This window comes from Idiotropiscis lumnitzeri, chromosome 7 (genome assembly GCF_059441095.1).
Source record: "Idiotropiscis lumnitzeri isolate Australia: NSW breed Sydney's pygmy pipehorse chromosome 7, RoL_Ilum_1.0, whole genome shotgun sequence".
NCBI lineage: Eukaryota > Metazoa > Chordata > Actinopteri > Syngnathiformes > Syngnathidae > Idiotropiscis > Idiotropiscis lumnitzeri.
In genome coordinates, this window is record NC_142397.1 from 17983518 (window position 1) to 18002468 (window position 18951).

The following is an 18951-nucleotide window of genomic DNA, read 5'->3' on the forward strand; positions in this document are numbered from 1 at the left end:
AAGGAGTCATTTCTGATTTTCAAAATTACTCACCAGACAAACAATAAAAATGCAATACAAGACAACTTTATTTATACTGTAATATCTTTATTATCAAGCAATAACTCATTGTCCCTGAAACATCGGATACAAATGAGTCTCATTGTATTTTGAACATTAATTTTACAAGCAGACTGCAAACATAAAAAGTGAGATCACACAGAAATCCATTGAATGGGTATGTAGGGTAATCATGTGAGTTGACTCATCTGTCAATAGTTGCCACTTGTAAAAGACCAATGCCAGCAGCGTCTATAGTGTTTGATGACCTTGACAAGAAGCGTGAAGCACTTCAACTAGACTAAGTTCTCTATTAGATGTCATGAATACAAATAACCAATAGGAAGCGGAGGACAAAGCGGACAAGGTGGATATGAAATGCGGCCACTGAGGAACACACAAAGTATGAGATGATCTGAATGCAAAAATCATGATCATCATGAGTAAAAAAAAACTCAGCATCAACTGTTACCCTGTGAAAGTTGTGTATTTTTAAATACACTATCACATCAGCCTCCCACAGATGTGGCTTTTTTTTTCATTTGACTGAACCCTAAAAGCCGGCAGAGTTCTAATAGTAGCATCATTCCCTTGTTGTAAAAAGAGTACAAGAGTGATTGCTGTATGGAAATAACGGCAAGAATGTTGCTATTTTAAGGTCTGAGTCCATTTTGGGAATATTAGATTTGCTATAAAAGTCAGTTCACCACTGATTCCTCCCGAACAACATTGTAACATGAATAGGTTTGTAGACATTAGGCCTTTCATAGGCGACAGAAAACAATGGGAAATTGTACTTTTGAATTGATTGTGTAGAGTTATTTGCATCTAGGGAAATATGGGCAACCCAGCAAGTGTGAAATTAAACAAAGTAAAAATATTTTTCATTTCCTAGTTCCAAAATTGGGGCAAACCGCAAGATGTTACAGTATGAGTTTTGGGAATTGTCTTACAATTATATTAATTTTCAAAATAACCCCAACACATGAGTTTCTAATTACATTTTTTCACAATACATCAAGGCAAGCAGAGCCACAGACGAGTGCTAGCACAGATTAACGTTTGCTAAGTGTTAAACATCTCATAACTGTTACATTCTTGAACCTTCGTACAGTTTTTTTTGTCCAAGTGCGATACAATGTTTCTGTTTATTGATGTGTCTCAAGCTTGAATCAGCACACTAATTGAAAAAGAGATAAAATACAAAACATCTTTATGGGTGCTTGCTTTTTTGGGGGGCGACTATATAATATATACTATAAGCGACTATATTTAACGAGAACTTCAATAACGTTCTGGCAGTGCCCAAATTCCTCTCGCAATCAGCGTGGTAAAGAAAGCATGACAACAGAATTCAGCCCCAAAAGCGAGGTAACATTTCAACAGTAGTCTTACAAGTGCAAATTAAGGCCTGTGATTTGATTCAAGTCTGTCATTGACACCTTTTATTAAATTAACTAACTTCAATGTCTAAGAGAGGGCGAGAAGAGAGCGATCGTGACCGCCAAGCTAAACTTCTGAGTTCCCAAGCATGGTGGAAACTGCAGTTAATTTCAGCCATATAGTTGCTTAAAATGTGCATGTGCTGTATTATTACAAAGGCATTAGTTTGTAATTAAATAATAAGGAAAAACATAACTAAACAACCTTTTACACAGAGAATAAATACTTTACTGCAAATATAAATATACACTACATCAAAAACTGGAATGTGACCAGGAATATACGGTGTTCACTTTTTGGGAACTAAATAAGGCAGGCATCCAACATAAGCACAAAAGAAATCAGCTATCACTTACAGGAGCGCTACAAATCCAATTATTCTTTCAGAGTTCAGAGATGTTTCCTGCACAGTGCAATCCGTGCAAGGTGGAAAGGAGGGATGAACACACCAAAATAGGGGACATTCAGAAGTTCATTACAGGAGTGCACGGGGTCAATCACTGAAGTGCCACTAAAAAGGCTTTGAGGATGCGTCCTTCTGTCTTTAAGGCATTTGAAGGAACATGGCCAGCGCTGATACAGCCAGCAACAAAGCTAATGTGCAGCATTTAGTGTTAAAGAAAATTCTAGCACCTGTCCATTGCGCCTTTGGGGTCAAAATCCAATTGAGCTCAATGAATTTTACTCGTAACTCTCAAAAGACATTTCAGTTTTCTCCATCAGTGTCACGTGGTAAATCTACCAACAAGCAGTGCAATTTCTCTCCTCAACACGCAAGTTCAAAAGTCAATTCCCTACCTTAGCAACAGCATCTTTGATGCGACTATTAAACAGTGTTAGACTGACCTGTTGCTATAGCAACCCACTCTTGTTTTTCTTGCCTCACTTAAGACCAACACAAGGGAGGGCGGGTCAGCTGCACCACGTACTGAACATGTGACTTAGGGCTGATTGACACATTTTAATGGTTATGTGGACATAGTAGTCATGGTAACACCTAAAATGAAGCGCCCCACCCAATGACAACCCACTGATGCAAAACCTCCTGAGAGTGATTTAAGGCCATCCGGTGAAAAAAGAGATGAAAAATAACATCGGGGTGGAACTGATATCTGGGATCAGGAAGTCATTCCAATCAACGATTTTCATGACGCATGAAGCAGGGTATGTACAGGTGCCGCGTTTATACAAGTTACCGAGTAAGACACAGTTAGTGGACTGCAAAAATATGCAACAGAAGCAGGTGTATAGTTTAACAGGTGTGGCAGGTCAGGAATTTATGAATCCTACGATTACAGTAAAAGGATACAATGAAAAAAAAAAACTGACCATTGTCGACATTTCTCAAAAGAAACTGAGATATTAAACGTAAACACTAACATCAACACTCTTCCCATGAGAGTGCATGCATACATTTACATACACACACCATTGTGCTTAGTGCTCTGTGTGGGGCCAGGTGCGCACACACACACACACACACACACACACACACACCCCTGTGCACTTTCATGTTGAACTAAAGTAGTGAAATGGATCATCCTAAAGGATTGGGCAAAAAAAAAAAAACACATGGAGACCTACACTACTGGCATTCACTCTCACACGCACACGTGCACATCCCCCAGAAGCTGCAGAGTCCAGGCATGATGGCGATGATGCACTGTACAGAGGGGTTTCCATGACACCAAAGGGATGGCTGGCCCAATCAGCGTGGAGAGAAGCCTGTTGCTAAGCTACAGCCAACCACTTGCGTCATATCCCAGATCTGAAGAGACAAACACCGGATGACAAGTCAGGAACACCTAGCACTAAGATGACTCCTTTCACGTGACATACTTTCTGTACTTAACTGTCATGATCATCATCATTCAAACAAAGCAATCATTTTAGACACTTTTAGCATGTCCAACAAGTGTCAGTATCTTTTGCCATCACTTACAGGATATGAAAGAAATTCCTCAACAACTGCTGTTGCATGTGATGCAGTCAGCAACTGCTCCAGAGAGTACTGTTGCTTCTTCTGGGACAACTAGTCTGTAGCTATAGTAACTGATATCGGTTTCCAGTTCAATGACTAATAGTTAAGAGAGCTCAGGATATCACAACACCATGCGCTGGCGCTCATGGAAAATGTGGTTGAGTTCAGGCAAAACACTACCGCTTTTGTCCATAGGGCGCCGCTATAATCAATGAAAACTGGAAGTTCCACGATGCCGCTCTAACTAACAACATGAGCATGTTTTGAACAACGCATATTTAAGTTGGCTAACGGGAGGTTAAGAATTTAACCAGGTTAAAGGGTAACCAGTGGTCAAAATAACAGAGTTTTGAACAACCGGCCCTAGGAGTAAATAAAATACAGCGGTGTTTTGGATAGAATTTTGTCCCCAAAAGCCTTTGTTTAAAGAAGAGATGATCAATTACAATATATGAACTGAACAGCTTCAAAAGAGCGGTTTTCAACCTTGACAATGCGGTCACTTCCACAGGTGACCATCAGGCCTCTGGATGGGTCCATGTCCATGCGGGCAATGTTGTGTTTCCCCTCATGGAACGTGGCCAATGGTGTTCGACTGTAAAGCACACAAACAAACGCTCAGCGCATCACGTTTGACCCCAGTTCTCATCAACAACAATCACTACAATGTTATAAGGAAAAATACACAACACTTGACTCACTCTTCTTCTTTGATAGAGTCAAGACATGGGTCACACACCCGCACTGGAAACTCAAAGCCCATAATTGGGAATGTGGAGCGTTTAGAACTACATCTACCACACACAGCTTTGCCACATTTCCTGCAATGGTGCTGGAACACACAAAAAAAAAATACATTGAAATTCATACTAATGACAGTGAAAGGATGCACAACACTCATAAAGTAATATGTGTCTCAACTGCACCTTGCTGCTAGCACAAAACTAGTTACCTGTCTGAGCCCGAGGGTTTTAGTGTCCCACATCTGCTTGACATTCCAAAAGAAAGGCTGCTCACACTTTTGGCAGGAGTCGCTTTCCAACCACTGAGGTGCCTGAAGATACAGAAGCGCTTTTTTAAATTTGATTAACCGATCAAAATCAGATATAGAGATAATGCACCAGCTTTTTAGTGTAAAATCTGATCCGATGTGATGAAGTTCCACAGGAAAACATCACCTGACTCCTCAGAAGCATGCCCAACTGTTGAGAGTGTACAATGGCACATGGACGCTATCCAAACCATGGAGCCACATAACTTAGAGAGTCAGTTACTCCTGCCATTTACCGAGCTTCATTGAATTGCAGGACAGACAACAGTGGCTCACCTTGCCGTAAACAGGCTCGCGTCTTGTGATCCAACGATGAGCTTTTTAAATGCAACAACTTTATGATACACTAGAGGAGCTGTAAACTGGCTGCAGGCAACAGACTTGCTCTTCAATGGTTCCTCGCCAAAGGTTTTAGAGTACGCTCATTCCAATTAAAGAGCTTAGAAAGAGTTCTGTATTGTTATTTTATGACACTCCCTCCACAAGTCAGGAGTGGGTGACTGTGGTATGTGTTAGCTGTTGCTCAGACTCCTTCTCCGGAAGCGAACCCTGATTCCCAATTGCCCGCGGTCACCATGGTGGGCACAGAAAGTACCCTCGAAAGTTGATACGGCAGACATATGAAAGAAACATTGCGGAGGGCCGGCGATCGGCTCTAGGTTAACGAGGCCCTGCAGGGAGCATCCGTGAGGCTGGGCTTCCGTAAGTTTTGGGTCTGATAATGTGCGCATCCCAGGGAGTCAGGGTTGGCACTCGTCTGCATGTTTTAACTTTAGAATTGCCACAGTGATCCAAGTAAGTGGCGGGTCATGGGAGCTGATCGGTCGATCAAAATTGCAAGCACGGCACCCAACCATCCGTGATATTTCAACATCTAGCGATCTGCTCAAGTGCACCATGACAATGAAAAATCTTCAGTCATACATTGTAACTAATTATCGACAGATATTTTTGTCAAGAGATGTAATATTGACGCAAACCTCTTCTCTGGTTGTATCCATGTTCCACACTGCTATGCCTCCATCCGCAGAGCACGACACCAACTGCCTGGTCAACTGGAGGTAGCGCAGTGCTTGGACACGCTCACTGGGAGAGTTGAAGAACAAAGATTCTATTACGGTCTATTACACTTTTTGGAGTACATCAGTGAATTAGTGTAGAGCACTTGTATACATTTTGCTGTGCTCAAAATTGTGCTGACTCTCATTCAAAATATAATGTTACAAGTCAGACGACTTGTTTTTTGTTGCACACATTGGGTTGGCTTTGTTTAGGCGTGGCTCTTTCTTTTTGCATACCAAATGCACATTTACCAAAGTAGTGATCTTTGAGGTTGTGCAGAAAAGTATTGTTATGCATTCACAGTTACTCTGTGTTCCTGCCACATTAAGATGGATGCACTGAATGCTGGAGTAACAGGGGGGGGCTTCTGGAAAGAAATTTGGAAGTGTGTGAGCAGAGTGAGGGGCAATGCAACACAGAAAGCAGTAGGCCCCGAGGGTTTATTCTGCATATAAAGTTGTCCTTTTGAGAAGTCGAACCCATCTAATGTTTGTCTGTGTACAGTGACATTACAGTCGAGATAACGCTTAATTTATATATATATATTTTTTTAAATCACATGTTCAAACTAAGCAGGAAGAAATGGGTATTCACAATTCTGAAATCTGGATGGGACGAATGAGGATAAAGACTAAGTGGTCAGCTGAAAAACTGTGAAAAGAGAGTCACATGCAGAGAGACGCTGCTGTTCAGCTTTTCATTTAAGACATTTTATGCGCATTGGTTAACTTTTCAAAACATTTCAATTACACAAACGCAAGGCTGCTAGACTCACTGATGTCCCTGCAACATTAAGGTTCGTCCTTTGCGTCCTCCTATGTCCCACATGATGACACTATGGTCAGAGGCACCTGAGAATAGAAGTCTCTGGACAGGGTCCCACCACAAGGCTGCTACACTGCCTGGAAAGATCAACATGGCTGGTGTTACTTGTTACACGTGGCTATATAAAGCAAGAGATGGCTACTGGGCGCCACCTAGTGTACTTTTTAATAGCCTTTATGCCAGTGATTACAGAGCACCCAAATGTTCCATGAGAGATCAACGGGCGTGCTGCAAGAAATTTCATTTAATTTGAGTATAAATTATGAATTATTAACCACAAATACATCTTTATTCATCTATGTCAGCGGCGTATAGAGACAGAACAATAACATAATCGTAGATGCACTTTTCATTAGGCGACGGAAGTTACAGTATGATAAAACTGAATCCAACGATTCACATTTATACAGCAGAATAAGTCACTGCTTCTTACGGGGAAGACACTCTCACACAGGTCTGATAACTATTTAAATCTGCTCTCTGCTGGCATAAAATGTTACTACACCTCAAGTATCAATAAAGAAACCAAAAATACAATGTATATATTGTATACCCAGAGAATACCAGGACATTTGTTGATTGATTGATTGAACATATGAACACATTGCAAGATAAAAGCAAAAATTGGAAGGAAACCAAGATTCACATTAGTGCTGCCACAAATGATTTGGGTGGACGACTAATCACCAACAGTAGTCCCGATAAGTCAACTAATCGAATCAGACGTAAATTGTGGCATGCTGCTCTTTTATAACAGCGTAAACAGAGCGCCACACCTTGGACTTTTGATAAGTACATATAAAAGAAAGGAAGGACTGTATTTGTATTGTGAGGCTTTTTAAATCCCATATGAATGTTTCATGAGCAAACTGTTAGCTTGTGTAATTAGCAGCTTGAAATGTAAGAAATACAATTGTGGTAAAAATAAACATGTTGAGTCATGGAGATTATCATCAGGTCAGATGATTCATTGTCCACTGCACTTTTTGGAACTAACTTCAAAATGCCCAAATAAGAAGAAAGGCAGGGGTTGAGTCATGTTATCAAGACCACTTGCTTTTACACCATTACAAGTACATGATAATTGATAATTATTTATTTAACGCGGGAAATTCCCAAAATAGTCACGAGGGTCATTTCAAGGCTTAACAGATTGATGAGCATGAAAATTACATGGATGACTGTCATTATGGAATATTTTTTAGAATGGATTATTCCTTCGATGAAATGAATAATCTGATAGTTTCATTTTGCATTTAAGTGTATTGCGAAACCATTTTTTATCGATTACTGTTTCGTGTTTATTAACCAATTATTATTATCAGGTCTTGTTTTGTCATTTAGGTAAACATTGGATCATTCAGAAATTATCATGGACCTTTTGGAGTCATATGGATGAATTGAGAGAAAAGGGGGTGAGTGAATTCACATGCTCTATTATTCAGTGAGTTATAAAACGAAAAAAAAAATGTTTAAATCAGTGTATAAATAAAATTAATACGATAGTTTTAACAGTTTTTTTCCTTTATACATAAATATTAAGAGTGCTTTTTGTGTGAAATACCTTCGTGGCCCTTCAGTGTAGTGATAATGGAGTATGTCTGCCTCTCCAGTTTCAGCAGGGTAATCTGCCCTGAGTAATCGCCAACAAAGGCATGCTGAGTCTCATGATCATATCTGAGCAAGGAGTTATGGTGTCAAACCACTCAAATGAAACGGTTGTGAACTTAAAAACCCAAAAGGTAAATAAGGGATACTGTAGGCAGGAGGCCCATGAAGTGAAGTAGTGTCTCCCCAGCATGCTTCCACTCTGGGTGCACATCCAGCTAACACTCTTGTCATGGCCGGTGCTCACTACCCACTCGCTCTCTAGGGTAAACACCATATCTGAAACGCGGTTCTGGTGAGCTGCAAAACACACATACATACACATCTCATGTCAAATCACATCTTGAAGAGGCAAACATTGGAAGCATACAAGGTTGTTTGTCTATTTGTGGCTTATAATTGGCAGGCGACTATTTCAGGAAACACTACTTTAACCACAAAAATAACGGTGGGTGGACTGATCCAAATAATTTCGATAATGACACCAATGTTGGTATTGATTTAGAATGATATGAATGGGGCGGCACGGTGGTCGACTGGTTAGCACGATGGCCTCAGTGAGAGACAGCATCGGTCGTGGGTTCAATCCCGGCTCCGGCCATCCTGTGTGGAGTTTGCATGTTCTCCCCGTGCTTGCGTGGGTTTCCTACTCCGGTTTCCTCCCACATTCCAAAAACATGCATGGTAGGTCGATTGAACCCTCTAAATTGCCCCTAGGTATGAGTGTGAGCGTGGATGATTGTTCGTCTCTGTATGCCCTGCAATTGGTTGGCAACCAATTAAGGGTGTCCCCCGCCTACTGCCCGAAGATAGCTGGGATAGGCTCCAGCACCTCCCGCGACCCTAGTGAGGAGAAGCGGTATTGAAAATGGATGGATGGATGGATGATATTAATGTAAATACACATTACTTGTTTAGTAAAGGTTTCTCACCCATGGACACTGCCATGGTCAAACATTTCTGTAAACTCAAGGAGTTGTTCTGTTATTGCCAATCGTTTCATTGAACTTTAAATTTTTTTTTTTTTCGAAAAAAAAAAAAAAAAAATTATTATATATATATATATATATATATATATATATATATATAGGTACATAAAGAGATTCTTAAAACAGTGTCTTTTAACACGGCAACAACTTCGCTAATTAAAACAGAACAGACCCAAGAGGAAAAGAAAGAGATATATTTTGCGTATTTTCTGAACTATAGAGCGCCCCTACCAGTGAAAAAAAATCAACAGAAGCCGCACCTTTGTATTTGCCGAATAGTTCAAAATCTAGGAAGAAAGTAGCAGCTTATAGTCCGGAAAATACGGTATAGGTGGCATCCGGTAAAATAAAACCCAGTTCAGAGACATTTTCAACGATAGTGAATTATATTTGAAGTATTCATTGTGATGTATGAAAGCAATGATTTACGTTCTTGCCATGCAGTGTGGGAGAAGGACCGTGCTTGCATCAAGCCATCGTGTATAATGAAACATTATCAGATGATAAATGTCGTGAACTGATCGGAAAAACATGTTTTGAAGACTTTATCCATCTCTGTGATATGATAATTGAAACTAAAGTGATCCAAATGAAAGCCAGAAGGGACAGTATGAAGCGAGTGGGCTTTGTCTCTTCTGTCTGTTTTGTCTTCTAAGTGGTCAACACCAGATTCCAGTGGTGCACAACAGACTGGCTGTCTGCCGCAACAGCATCATTTTCCACTGACTCGGCTAAAAGATTATCGTGTCAGTACATGATGAGATTCAGTGCCATCTAAGAATGGCACATCAAAGTATTATGTTCAAGAACCAAAAAATTATATGCAAATAATTCACAGAAAAAAAGTTTGCTGGCATGGCATGAATGAACAAAAGGGCAAATACTGTCAGCCTCTTCGGCCAGCAATTATATCCGGTCAAACCTGACTCTGACCGCATTGTAGTGTCGTTATCAAAACCTCTCACCTGGATATGTTTTTACATGGTTCATCTTGTTGAAATCTTCAGAGATGAGAAACTCCTTAGGGGCAAGCACACAAAAAACAAGTTTCAAAACAAATAACAAACCCACCCTCAAAGGCATTTGGAGGAGATCCATTAAAACAAGCTTTTTATGATGATAAAAAAAGTTGCGTTTTAACAACCAAAAGACCAAGCCTGACCCTGAAGTGAGAACAAAGTAATTAGTCTTGAGGATGTTGCACTCACCACAACCGCTCCATTGTCCTGGCCAATGAAGAGGCGTCTACTGTCATGGTGATATGACATACATGAGCAGGGCGCTAAAACATAGAAAGCTTATCACCATGAGCACGACATGTCGAAAATCACACTATATTTGTCGCCGATGTTGTGCAGTCTTACTTACAGGAGACTGTGTGGTAGATGCTTGGCCAGTACTGACCGCTGTCTCTCTTTAGCCACACCCGGATGGTTCTGGAAATTAAATGCAGAATGCACTTATAAGAAAACTGAAGCCTCTGTTTTCTGGTATATGTTTTAAAAGGTGAATGTGGAAAATGAAAGATTGCTAATTTGTTTTAAGCACATGCATCAATGAAAAGCTTCCTGTATTTTCAACTCAATACTTACTCTGTAAACTCAGCCCGGTTCTTTCCACATAAGACTAATAAAATAGTTGAATGATAACGTACGTCATAAGGCATTTGCGCAACACTGTATATTAACAAGTAGCTCAGGAAAAAAAGTGGCAAAACACAAGTGCACAGCTGTCAAAATCAAGGCCCGAGGGCCAGATCTGGCCCACCACATCGTTTTATGTAGCCCACTGAAGCAAATTATGTTCATTCACTTCATGTTTCTTTTTAAAATCTGCACAAAACTGCCTTTTGACTTTCTTGAACACACCTATTGATGCAGCTCCTATGCCATAAGGTGTGAAAAAGGGCTAGCCCCCTTGCTGATTTCTTAGTTTTGGGATGTTTGCCACACTTAACTGTTTCAGATCATCAAACGAATTTAAATATTAGTCAAAGATAACGCAAGTAAGCACAATATGCATTTTAAAGTACGGTCTTTTTAATTAAAGGATAAAAAAATCAAAACCTACAATGCCCTGTGTGAAAAGGTGTTTGCCCCCTCTGTTAAAACATAAATGTCCTTTATCATACCGGAGTTCAATTTCTCTTTATTACTGCCACACCTGTGCAAAAACGAATAGTACCTGCCTGACAACGTGAAGTAGACCAAAAGATCCTCAAAAGCTAGACATTATTCTGAAATAAAAAGGAATTCAGGAATAATTGAGAAAGAAGGTAATTGAGCTCTATCAGTCTGGTAAAGGTTATAAAGGCATTTCTAAAGCTTTGGGCTTCCAGCGAACCACAGTGAGAGCCATTATCCACAAATGGCGAAAACATGGAACAGTAGTGAGCCTGCCCAGGAGCGGCCGACTGACCAAAATTACCTCAAGAGCACAGCGACGACTCATCCAAGAGGTCACAAAAGACCCCACAACAACATCCAAAGAACTGCAGACCTCACTTACCTCAGCTAAGAAATTGTGTTTATGACGCCATCATAAGAGACTGGGCAAAAATGGCCAAGGCGAAAAACACTACTGAGCAAAAAGAACATAAAGGTTCGTCTCACTTTTGCCCAAAAAACATCTTGAGTATCCCCAAGACTTTTGGGAAAATACTTTGTGGACTGACGAGACAAAAGCTGATTTTTTTGCGATCAGTTGTGTGTCCCGTTACATCTGGTGTAAAAGTAACACCGCATTACAGAAAAAGAAAATCATACCAACCGTAAAATATAGTGGTGGTGTGATGTTCTGAGGCTATTTTGCTACTTCAGGACCTGGAAGACTTGCTGTGATAAATGGAACCATGAATTCTACTGTCTACCAAAAATTCCTGAAGGAGAATGTCAGGTGGTCTATTTGTGACCTCAAGCTGAAGCAAACTTGGGTTCTGCAGCAGGACAATGGTCCAAAACACAGCAGCAAGTCTACCTCATAATGGCAGAAGAAAAACAAAATGAAGACTTTGGAGCGGCCTAGTCGAAGTCCTGACCTGAATCCTATTGAAATGCTGTGGCATGACGTTAAAAACTTGAAAACCTTCCAATGTGGCTGAATTACAACAATTCTGCAAAAATTAGTGGACCAAAATTCCCCCAAAGCGCTGTGAAAGATTCATTTCAAGTTATTGCAAACACTTGATTGCACTAAGTTTGGCTCAACTAGTTATTAGGTTTAGGTGGCAAACACTTTTTTCACACAGAGCCATGGTTTGGATTTTGTTTTCCCTTTTATAATAAAAAAAACTTTAATTTAAAATTTGCAGTTTGTGTTTACTTGTGTTCTTTGACTAATGTGACAAACATGCAAAAAAAAATAATCAGGAAGGGAGCAAACACTTTTCACACCTTTTCAATACGCCTGAAAAGGGCTGGGAAGAAGTACATCTTATTAATAACGAATTCGTCGTAAACTTTTATATTGTAATATTGAAAGTGATTTGTTTTTGTTTTGAAACAGCTTTTGGATATAAATTGAACAAAATCACTATTTTTTTAATTGACTTCTGACTAAACCATTCAAATAGTTTTAATAGGTAAGATAATGAGGCAATTACACAATTGTATGATTTTACATCATTAAGAAAAATAATAGCTCGTTGAGGAAAAAAATAAATACAATTGGTGGAACCACTGCAATAGCAAAACTACACCATCGCTTTAGTATTCTCAAAGGCCAAATTGTGGCATGTTTCAAGAACTTTATGTAATTGTCCAAATTTCCGGCACGATGCTCAGTTATGTGTACAGTTATGGTCAAATGCTTACATAGACTCAAATCAATTTGGAACTTTTAATAATTAATTTGATCTTTTTCTTGGGTGGAATCACTAACATACAACAACAAGGATCTTTTCAAACAAGAAGAGGCTGTACAAATTCAAATTAGATCTGTAATTTTCTTCTAATCCAGGGCCAAAATTACATACACATGCTCAAATACTGTATATACAAACACAGCCACTAATATTCGGTCAAAAGTTTCACCTCTGCCAAGCACTTTATGTAGTCATCAACAAGCATCTGGCATGTTTGCAGCTGGGAGATACCACTGGTACCCCTAGAGCATAATCATACCATCACCATACTTGATAATTGGATAAAATAATTACAGGTTGAAAGCTTCACTTCTACTCTGCCAAATTTATTTCTTATTACTGCAAATAGTACGATGATTGTCTTGTCTGACCATAAAATTTTAGTTCAGAAGGCATTTGGCTTGTCTATGTGAGCAGCTGCAAATTTCACTCAAGCTTGAGGGGGGGTTATTCTTGGACGGCACACTGTCAGTTCACGGCAATTTCAAATGTTCTTCAATGTGTAACGTACATCACAGCTGTTTCTAGTTTATGGCAGGCTTAATCGTTCGTGATTCTTGGGCTGTCCTTAAACATCGGACAAATTTCCATTCATCCAAAAGTGACAGATTCCAGATTTGGGAAAATTGGTGATACATCTAAATAACCTCTAATGTACTTGTATAGAATTGTTTGGCTCCAAAACATTGTACCAAGCTGTGTCAATCGACGTTTCTGTCAGGTTTAAAATGCCCCGACGTCTTTTTTAGACTGAAAATAACTTACTAAAGTTGGCTGAAAACCAAAGCAAACCATGCAAAGTTTTCGTTTTGTGCCATTCGGAATGGGAGAGAGAGCCAGGAGGAAAACAAGCGTCTTGCTTAGTTCAATCCCTCGCACCCTCTGACTCTCACCCTCCGCTCTGTCTTTTTATTGAAGCAAACTCATACCTTAGCAGATAATGGGGGTCTGTCTCTAGGGAGAAAAAAATCAATAACTAATCACCAGGAGACAGAAAACATCAATAACTAGTCATCAGAAGACAAGAAAACATCAATAACTAGTCATCAGAGACTCCAGCAGGCAGAAAATCATAACTCACGGTGTAAAGGTCAGTTTAACTACACACATCTTCAGGATATGGTGTCTGTGTGTCTGCGTGTGTCAAAACAACAACGTAAGTGTCTGTGTGTGTGTGTGTGTGTTAAAGATTAATGATACAGGCAGTGTATAAAAACATGATTAGGAATACACACACTGATTACATAAAGTTACTTGAGGCCAATGTGACCCTCAGCCCATCTTACAGTTTCTCCTTCCTAGTAATTTCTACATTTTTCCAACTATTGATCAAGCCAGTGAGTCTGTGAGAAAAATGTGTTAAATGCTGGCAAAAAAAACACAAAGTGCACTTATTAAAAGATAAATATATTGAATACATTTGAGCCTGTGTCATTTTGAACCATGTGTAAGAGAGAAAATTACAAATAAACTGGAATTTGTGCACTGAATTCTTATTAAAACCAAACATGAAAGTGTTTATCAACATAAACATATATACTGTGTAGTTCAAATAAAACATTGTGTTCTAAATAAATGACATTATTGCATGAAAGTGACTGGTGGGTCGTTCATTTCCCACTCAGTGAGAATACAAACGTGCAAAATGTAGTTTTGTGACAGTATGCCCAGAGATTGTTGTTGTACTTTATGGAGTTACACGTCATACAAATACTAAAACTGCACTGCGAGACCATCGTGCTAACCAGTTGTTCACCGTGCCACCCCGCACTGCAATACTTCAGCATAAAAAATGAAACAATGTGTTTTTCAGTAGCATCACTTCTGAGCAGTTCGGCAGATTGCAAACAAAAAAAGACCATTAAAAAAGAGGTGTGTGCTGACTTCAAGTTGTTTATTAGTCACTCCTGTAAAATATGTGCAATATTTGCACGTGGAAAGCGTGAAAGATGGACAATTGCACTGCAGTGTCGTATATTTTCACCTGCAGCCCCACACAACAACGTGCACGGAGGAACAATGAATTAATAAAAATAACAATTGGATTTTCCATGTTTTGTCAGCAATGATTTCAATGGTATTAATGATGTTTTAAGTTTTTGCCATATCATTTCAGTATCTGCACTGAGGTAGGTTACTTGATGCAGGTAAGAATGTTTTTATTGTGACAACACTCGTTATTCACAGGGGTGCAGAACTGCAAAGCATCAATCAAAAAGGTGTTTACATTGACAATATTACGGTTACTTCTGTAGCTATGTACAGTTTCCTAAAAAGCGTATTTAAATTTAAATAACAACTTAGGTCGGTTATGCAGGTTTACCTTTGATTTTAATTCTTTTATTTATTTAGATTAAGTCTATATAGTGTTGCAGATGGAACTTTTTCCAAAGTTGATGCCCCTTCTACACCAGCAACCATTCACTATCAGCGTTGCCAGATATGCCTCCAAAGAACAAAAAACAGGTGGTTGCAAATAATTTGAAAATGGCAGTTCTGTGCATATTAAGAGGATGAAGTCGGCTGCATATTTTATTAATGAAAACAAAGAGACTAAAATAAATTATGTTGTGTTGTCCAATGGAAATGGCTGGGATTAAATAAGTTAAGTAATACAAATTTATCAAATATCCCTCTTTATTTGGATACCAATCAATTGTTATTTTAATGTTAAATGCACAAGTGACACATGCCAGAAATATAGCAGCCAACTCCCAACTTTCTAACTGCAATTTCACCTTTTGGTTAATGTTAGGCAAAGTCAATGCTGTTTTAGCTAAAGTAAAACGGGTTTTAAATTATTCCGGGTCATTAAATCTAATCCCCGCTCCTCTTGCCTTTGCAAACGGTTAGGCAGGCAATAACAAGTATTTAAATTGTGTAGGGATTGTAGTTATTTATGACAGCTACTTTGTCATAGTGTAGTGCAAAGTGCCGTATGCTCTTATGGTATGCAAATAACTATTGAATTGAAATGCTCTAGTAGTACGCGACTAAGTATAGAATTAATTGCGTGTATGTATTCAATGTATTTTTTTTTTAATCCAATACAGTCCTGTTTGGTGGGAACCCTGCACTCTGTCCCTTTATCTTAAATGCTCGCTACATTATACTAAACTATTATCTTATACTAACACTACGAGCAAAGGACTGCATATTCACACTTGAACTATTTCACGAAGGCCGGGAAGACCAAGACGCCGCCGTGGGGCCTTTTTCTGCGAGTCCGCGGAAGAAGGCCATATGATAATGTGTGATTCCACAGTCCTAACTGGTTTCAACTAGATAAGTGTGCCAGAGTGCAGATGGAGGACCTGGAAAAAAGGTCAGTGACACAATGGCCTAGCCCAAGTACTTATGTGCCAAAAAGGCCAAATCGAACATTTATTTGTTAAGAACGGTCAGTAGAATTTAATTTGTTGTACAATACAGTTGCATTTAAACTTTTTGTTTTAAACTAACCATTTATGTATTGTTCCTCTTATAGTTGAATGCTCTGTGTATACTGATAATGTACATCGTGTTATAGTGGCTTACAATAACGTACGAAGAAGGAACAAAGCCCCTGCATTGATTTTTGATGAACACATAGGCCTACTATGCTACACTATTTTAACCGAGGTAATTATGCTGGCACTTGGAGAGCTAAGTATTGTTTCTAGGTGGTGCTCGGGTGTAAAAGTTTGAGAACCACTGTTGCAGTCTGCTGTTAATGATTAGGATTATTAGTCTTTTCATTTCTAGCTCAGTGTATCTAAAAATTGTGGACAAATACTGATGATGTGACTAAAACCTACCTTTACATCAAGAATAAATACAGTGACTCATTCCGTAATTTCTAGTGAACTATATGTAGTCACAACAGAAACAACTGCAAAGGTTTTTTTTTTTCGTAGAGGTCAGTGACTGTTGGCTCTTGCTTCCCTGTAGAATTATAAAGTGTGATGGAAAGTGCACCACTTCTCATTTCTGGTTAATGGCGATGCTCGCTCCTCCTTGCAAATCATCTTGCATCGCAGTTTTACAAATTATCAACAATTTCTCTAGGAACAATCTAAAACACTTAATATATGTGTAAAACAGCTCATTGTTGCTTAATGTCAGAAAACTGCAATGAATCATCACCATAACTAATGTGCACATCTCTACCTATGCCTAAAGAAATATCTCAAAACATTAAAACAATCGCCTCAATATTTTGAATTTTATGGACATTAAGTGTTTTTCTCATAAATGAGATTAAGCTTTAGTGAGGACCTATGGAGAAGACGTTCATGTCCATTAACTCCAAAACATTGGTGCCATCGCTTTGATATTAATATGGCCATAGGTAGAGACATTCACATAGGGTTAAGCTTTTATTCCCTCTTCAGACCCTTAAAATCTAAAATGAAGCGGCAATTGTTTTATTATTTGTGAGATTGATGTGGGCATAGGTAGATATGTGCACGTGAATTTTGGTGACGATTGGTTGTAGTTTTCTAACATTAAGCGATGTTAAATTCTATTCTCTATAGCACAGGTGTCAAACTCAAGGCCCAGGGGCCAGATCTGGCCCGTGACCTCATTTTATGTGGCTCATGATGGACAAATCATGCATGTCAACTTCCCGTCTCAAACGCATTTACTTCACTTTTAACAACATTGAGATGTTGCCATTTATTTGTTACCAATCCTGCCCCTTTAAAATAAATTTAAAATTGTTGAACAAACTATTACTTACTGGCTTCTGATTTCAAAACTGGCTTTCCATCAATTTGTTGTGTATATTTGGTAACGTCATAACGGCCCACTGAGGAAAACTATATCTACAATGTAGCGCTCTATAGTGATCGTCTATTGTGAGACAAAAAGCTTAATGCCTATAAAACCCCAAATACTATGGCGATTGTGATATTTTCTGAAGTTCAAGTGGACATGAGTAGAGATATGTATGTGGATTTTGAGAACAAATGATCAGTTTTCTGCCATTCCCCAATTCTAAGTTTTTACCCCTCCCCATTAAGCGTTTTAAATTGTTCCTGTTGCCCGATCATTTGATGGTTGAGCAGCGGTCACACAAAGACCCGATTTTAAATCCAAACACATTTGGGAAACACTGGCGTCTATTTAAGGGATTATACGGCAACATGGGGAAAGGAAACCGAGGTTGTTTACTGCTAGAGTTAGTTGTTCAGTGTGCCGAGGAGCTTCATTCAAAAGCGACACATCTAACGAAAACCATTAAACACACACCGTCCCTCAAAGAATTTTAGTCAATACACTATCTTCGACAAACAATCTTTATAGCATCAATTTAATCAAATATTTGTTCGGCTAATTTCTAGGGCAAAAAATGTTCCTACTAAAATCTGTCGGGGGAGTTTCAGGTCCGTTTTAGTTAACTTGAACGTATTCATTTTTTGTAAATACCACATAGACACGATATAACTGTCTCAAATTATAGCCAATCCGCAGGCTACTCCAATAAAGCTAACAGGCGCGTTAGCTAGGTTGGAAAACTCACCTGTCTTCGCTGACAGTGATCACTCCATCTTCCTTCGGGATTAAAACGGCAACTGTGACAGCGTCTGCGTGTCCCTCGATTTTGTTCAAAAGAACTGGCCTGGCGCTTTGAGGCCTCGAATGGATCTCCGCAGCCATGGTTTAACTATCCAGCAACAATGTTTTCCTGCTGCTAATTCTCTTCCTCGCCCAGCCTAGGAGGATCAGCTGACACACTGAGCCGCTGCCCACGTTACCGTAATGTCGGCAAGACATGCGACCAGCAACTCATGCTACTTGACGGCCGCTGCCGTACTCACGTGGGCATGAGAACTGAGTGATGATAGTCAAAGTCTGGATTCGACTTTCGCTATATAACGTGTACAGGTCCTTATAATGCACATGTCCAACGCTTCAATACTTTTTTGTATAACATGCTGTTCTATGGTGTTCTAGGTTCGATGGTTTTGAGCCTGGAGAAATTTGAATCACACAGAAAATGTCTTATTTGGATTTTAATTTACATATTTAAAGTGTACTTTTGTGTGTTTACATTTGATGGTCTTGTGTGTGATCAATTCAGCATTTTTTTGCCGTTTTGTCTGAT

General features: G+C 39.2%; 1 protein-coding gene across 1 annotated transcript; it reads right to left on the bottom strand.

Annotated features, from left to right (window-relative positions):
- Positions 1-50: 50 nt before the first annotated feature.
- wdfy1 (WD repeat and FYVE domain containing 1) lies at positions 51-18675 on the bottom strand. The gene is made up of 12 exons (XM_088300399.1): positions 18367-18675; positions 10367-10434; positions 10207-10280; positions 9964-10018; positions 8159-8309; positions 7966-8078; positions 6352-6478; positions 5495-5600; positions 4416-4517; positions 4165-4295; positions 3950-4058; positions 51-3250 (listed from the first exon to the last, which is right to left on the bottom strand). Exons 1-12 carry the CDS (start codon positions 18501-18503, stop codon positions 3191-3193), a joined length of 1233 nt encoding a protein of 410 aa, XP_088156525.1. The 5' UTR covers positions 18504-18675; the 3' UTR covers positions 51-3190.
- Positions 18676-18951: the final 276 nt, after the last annotated feature.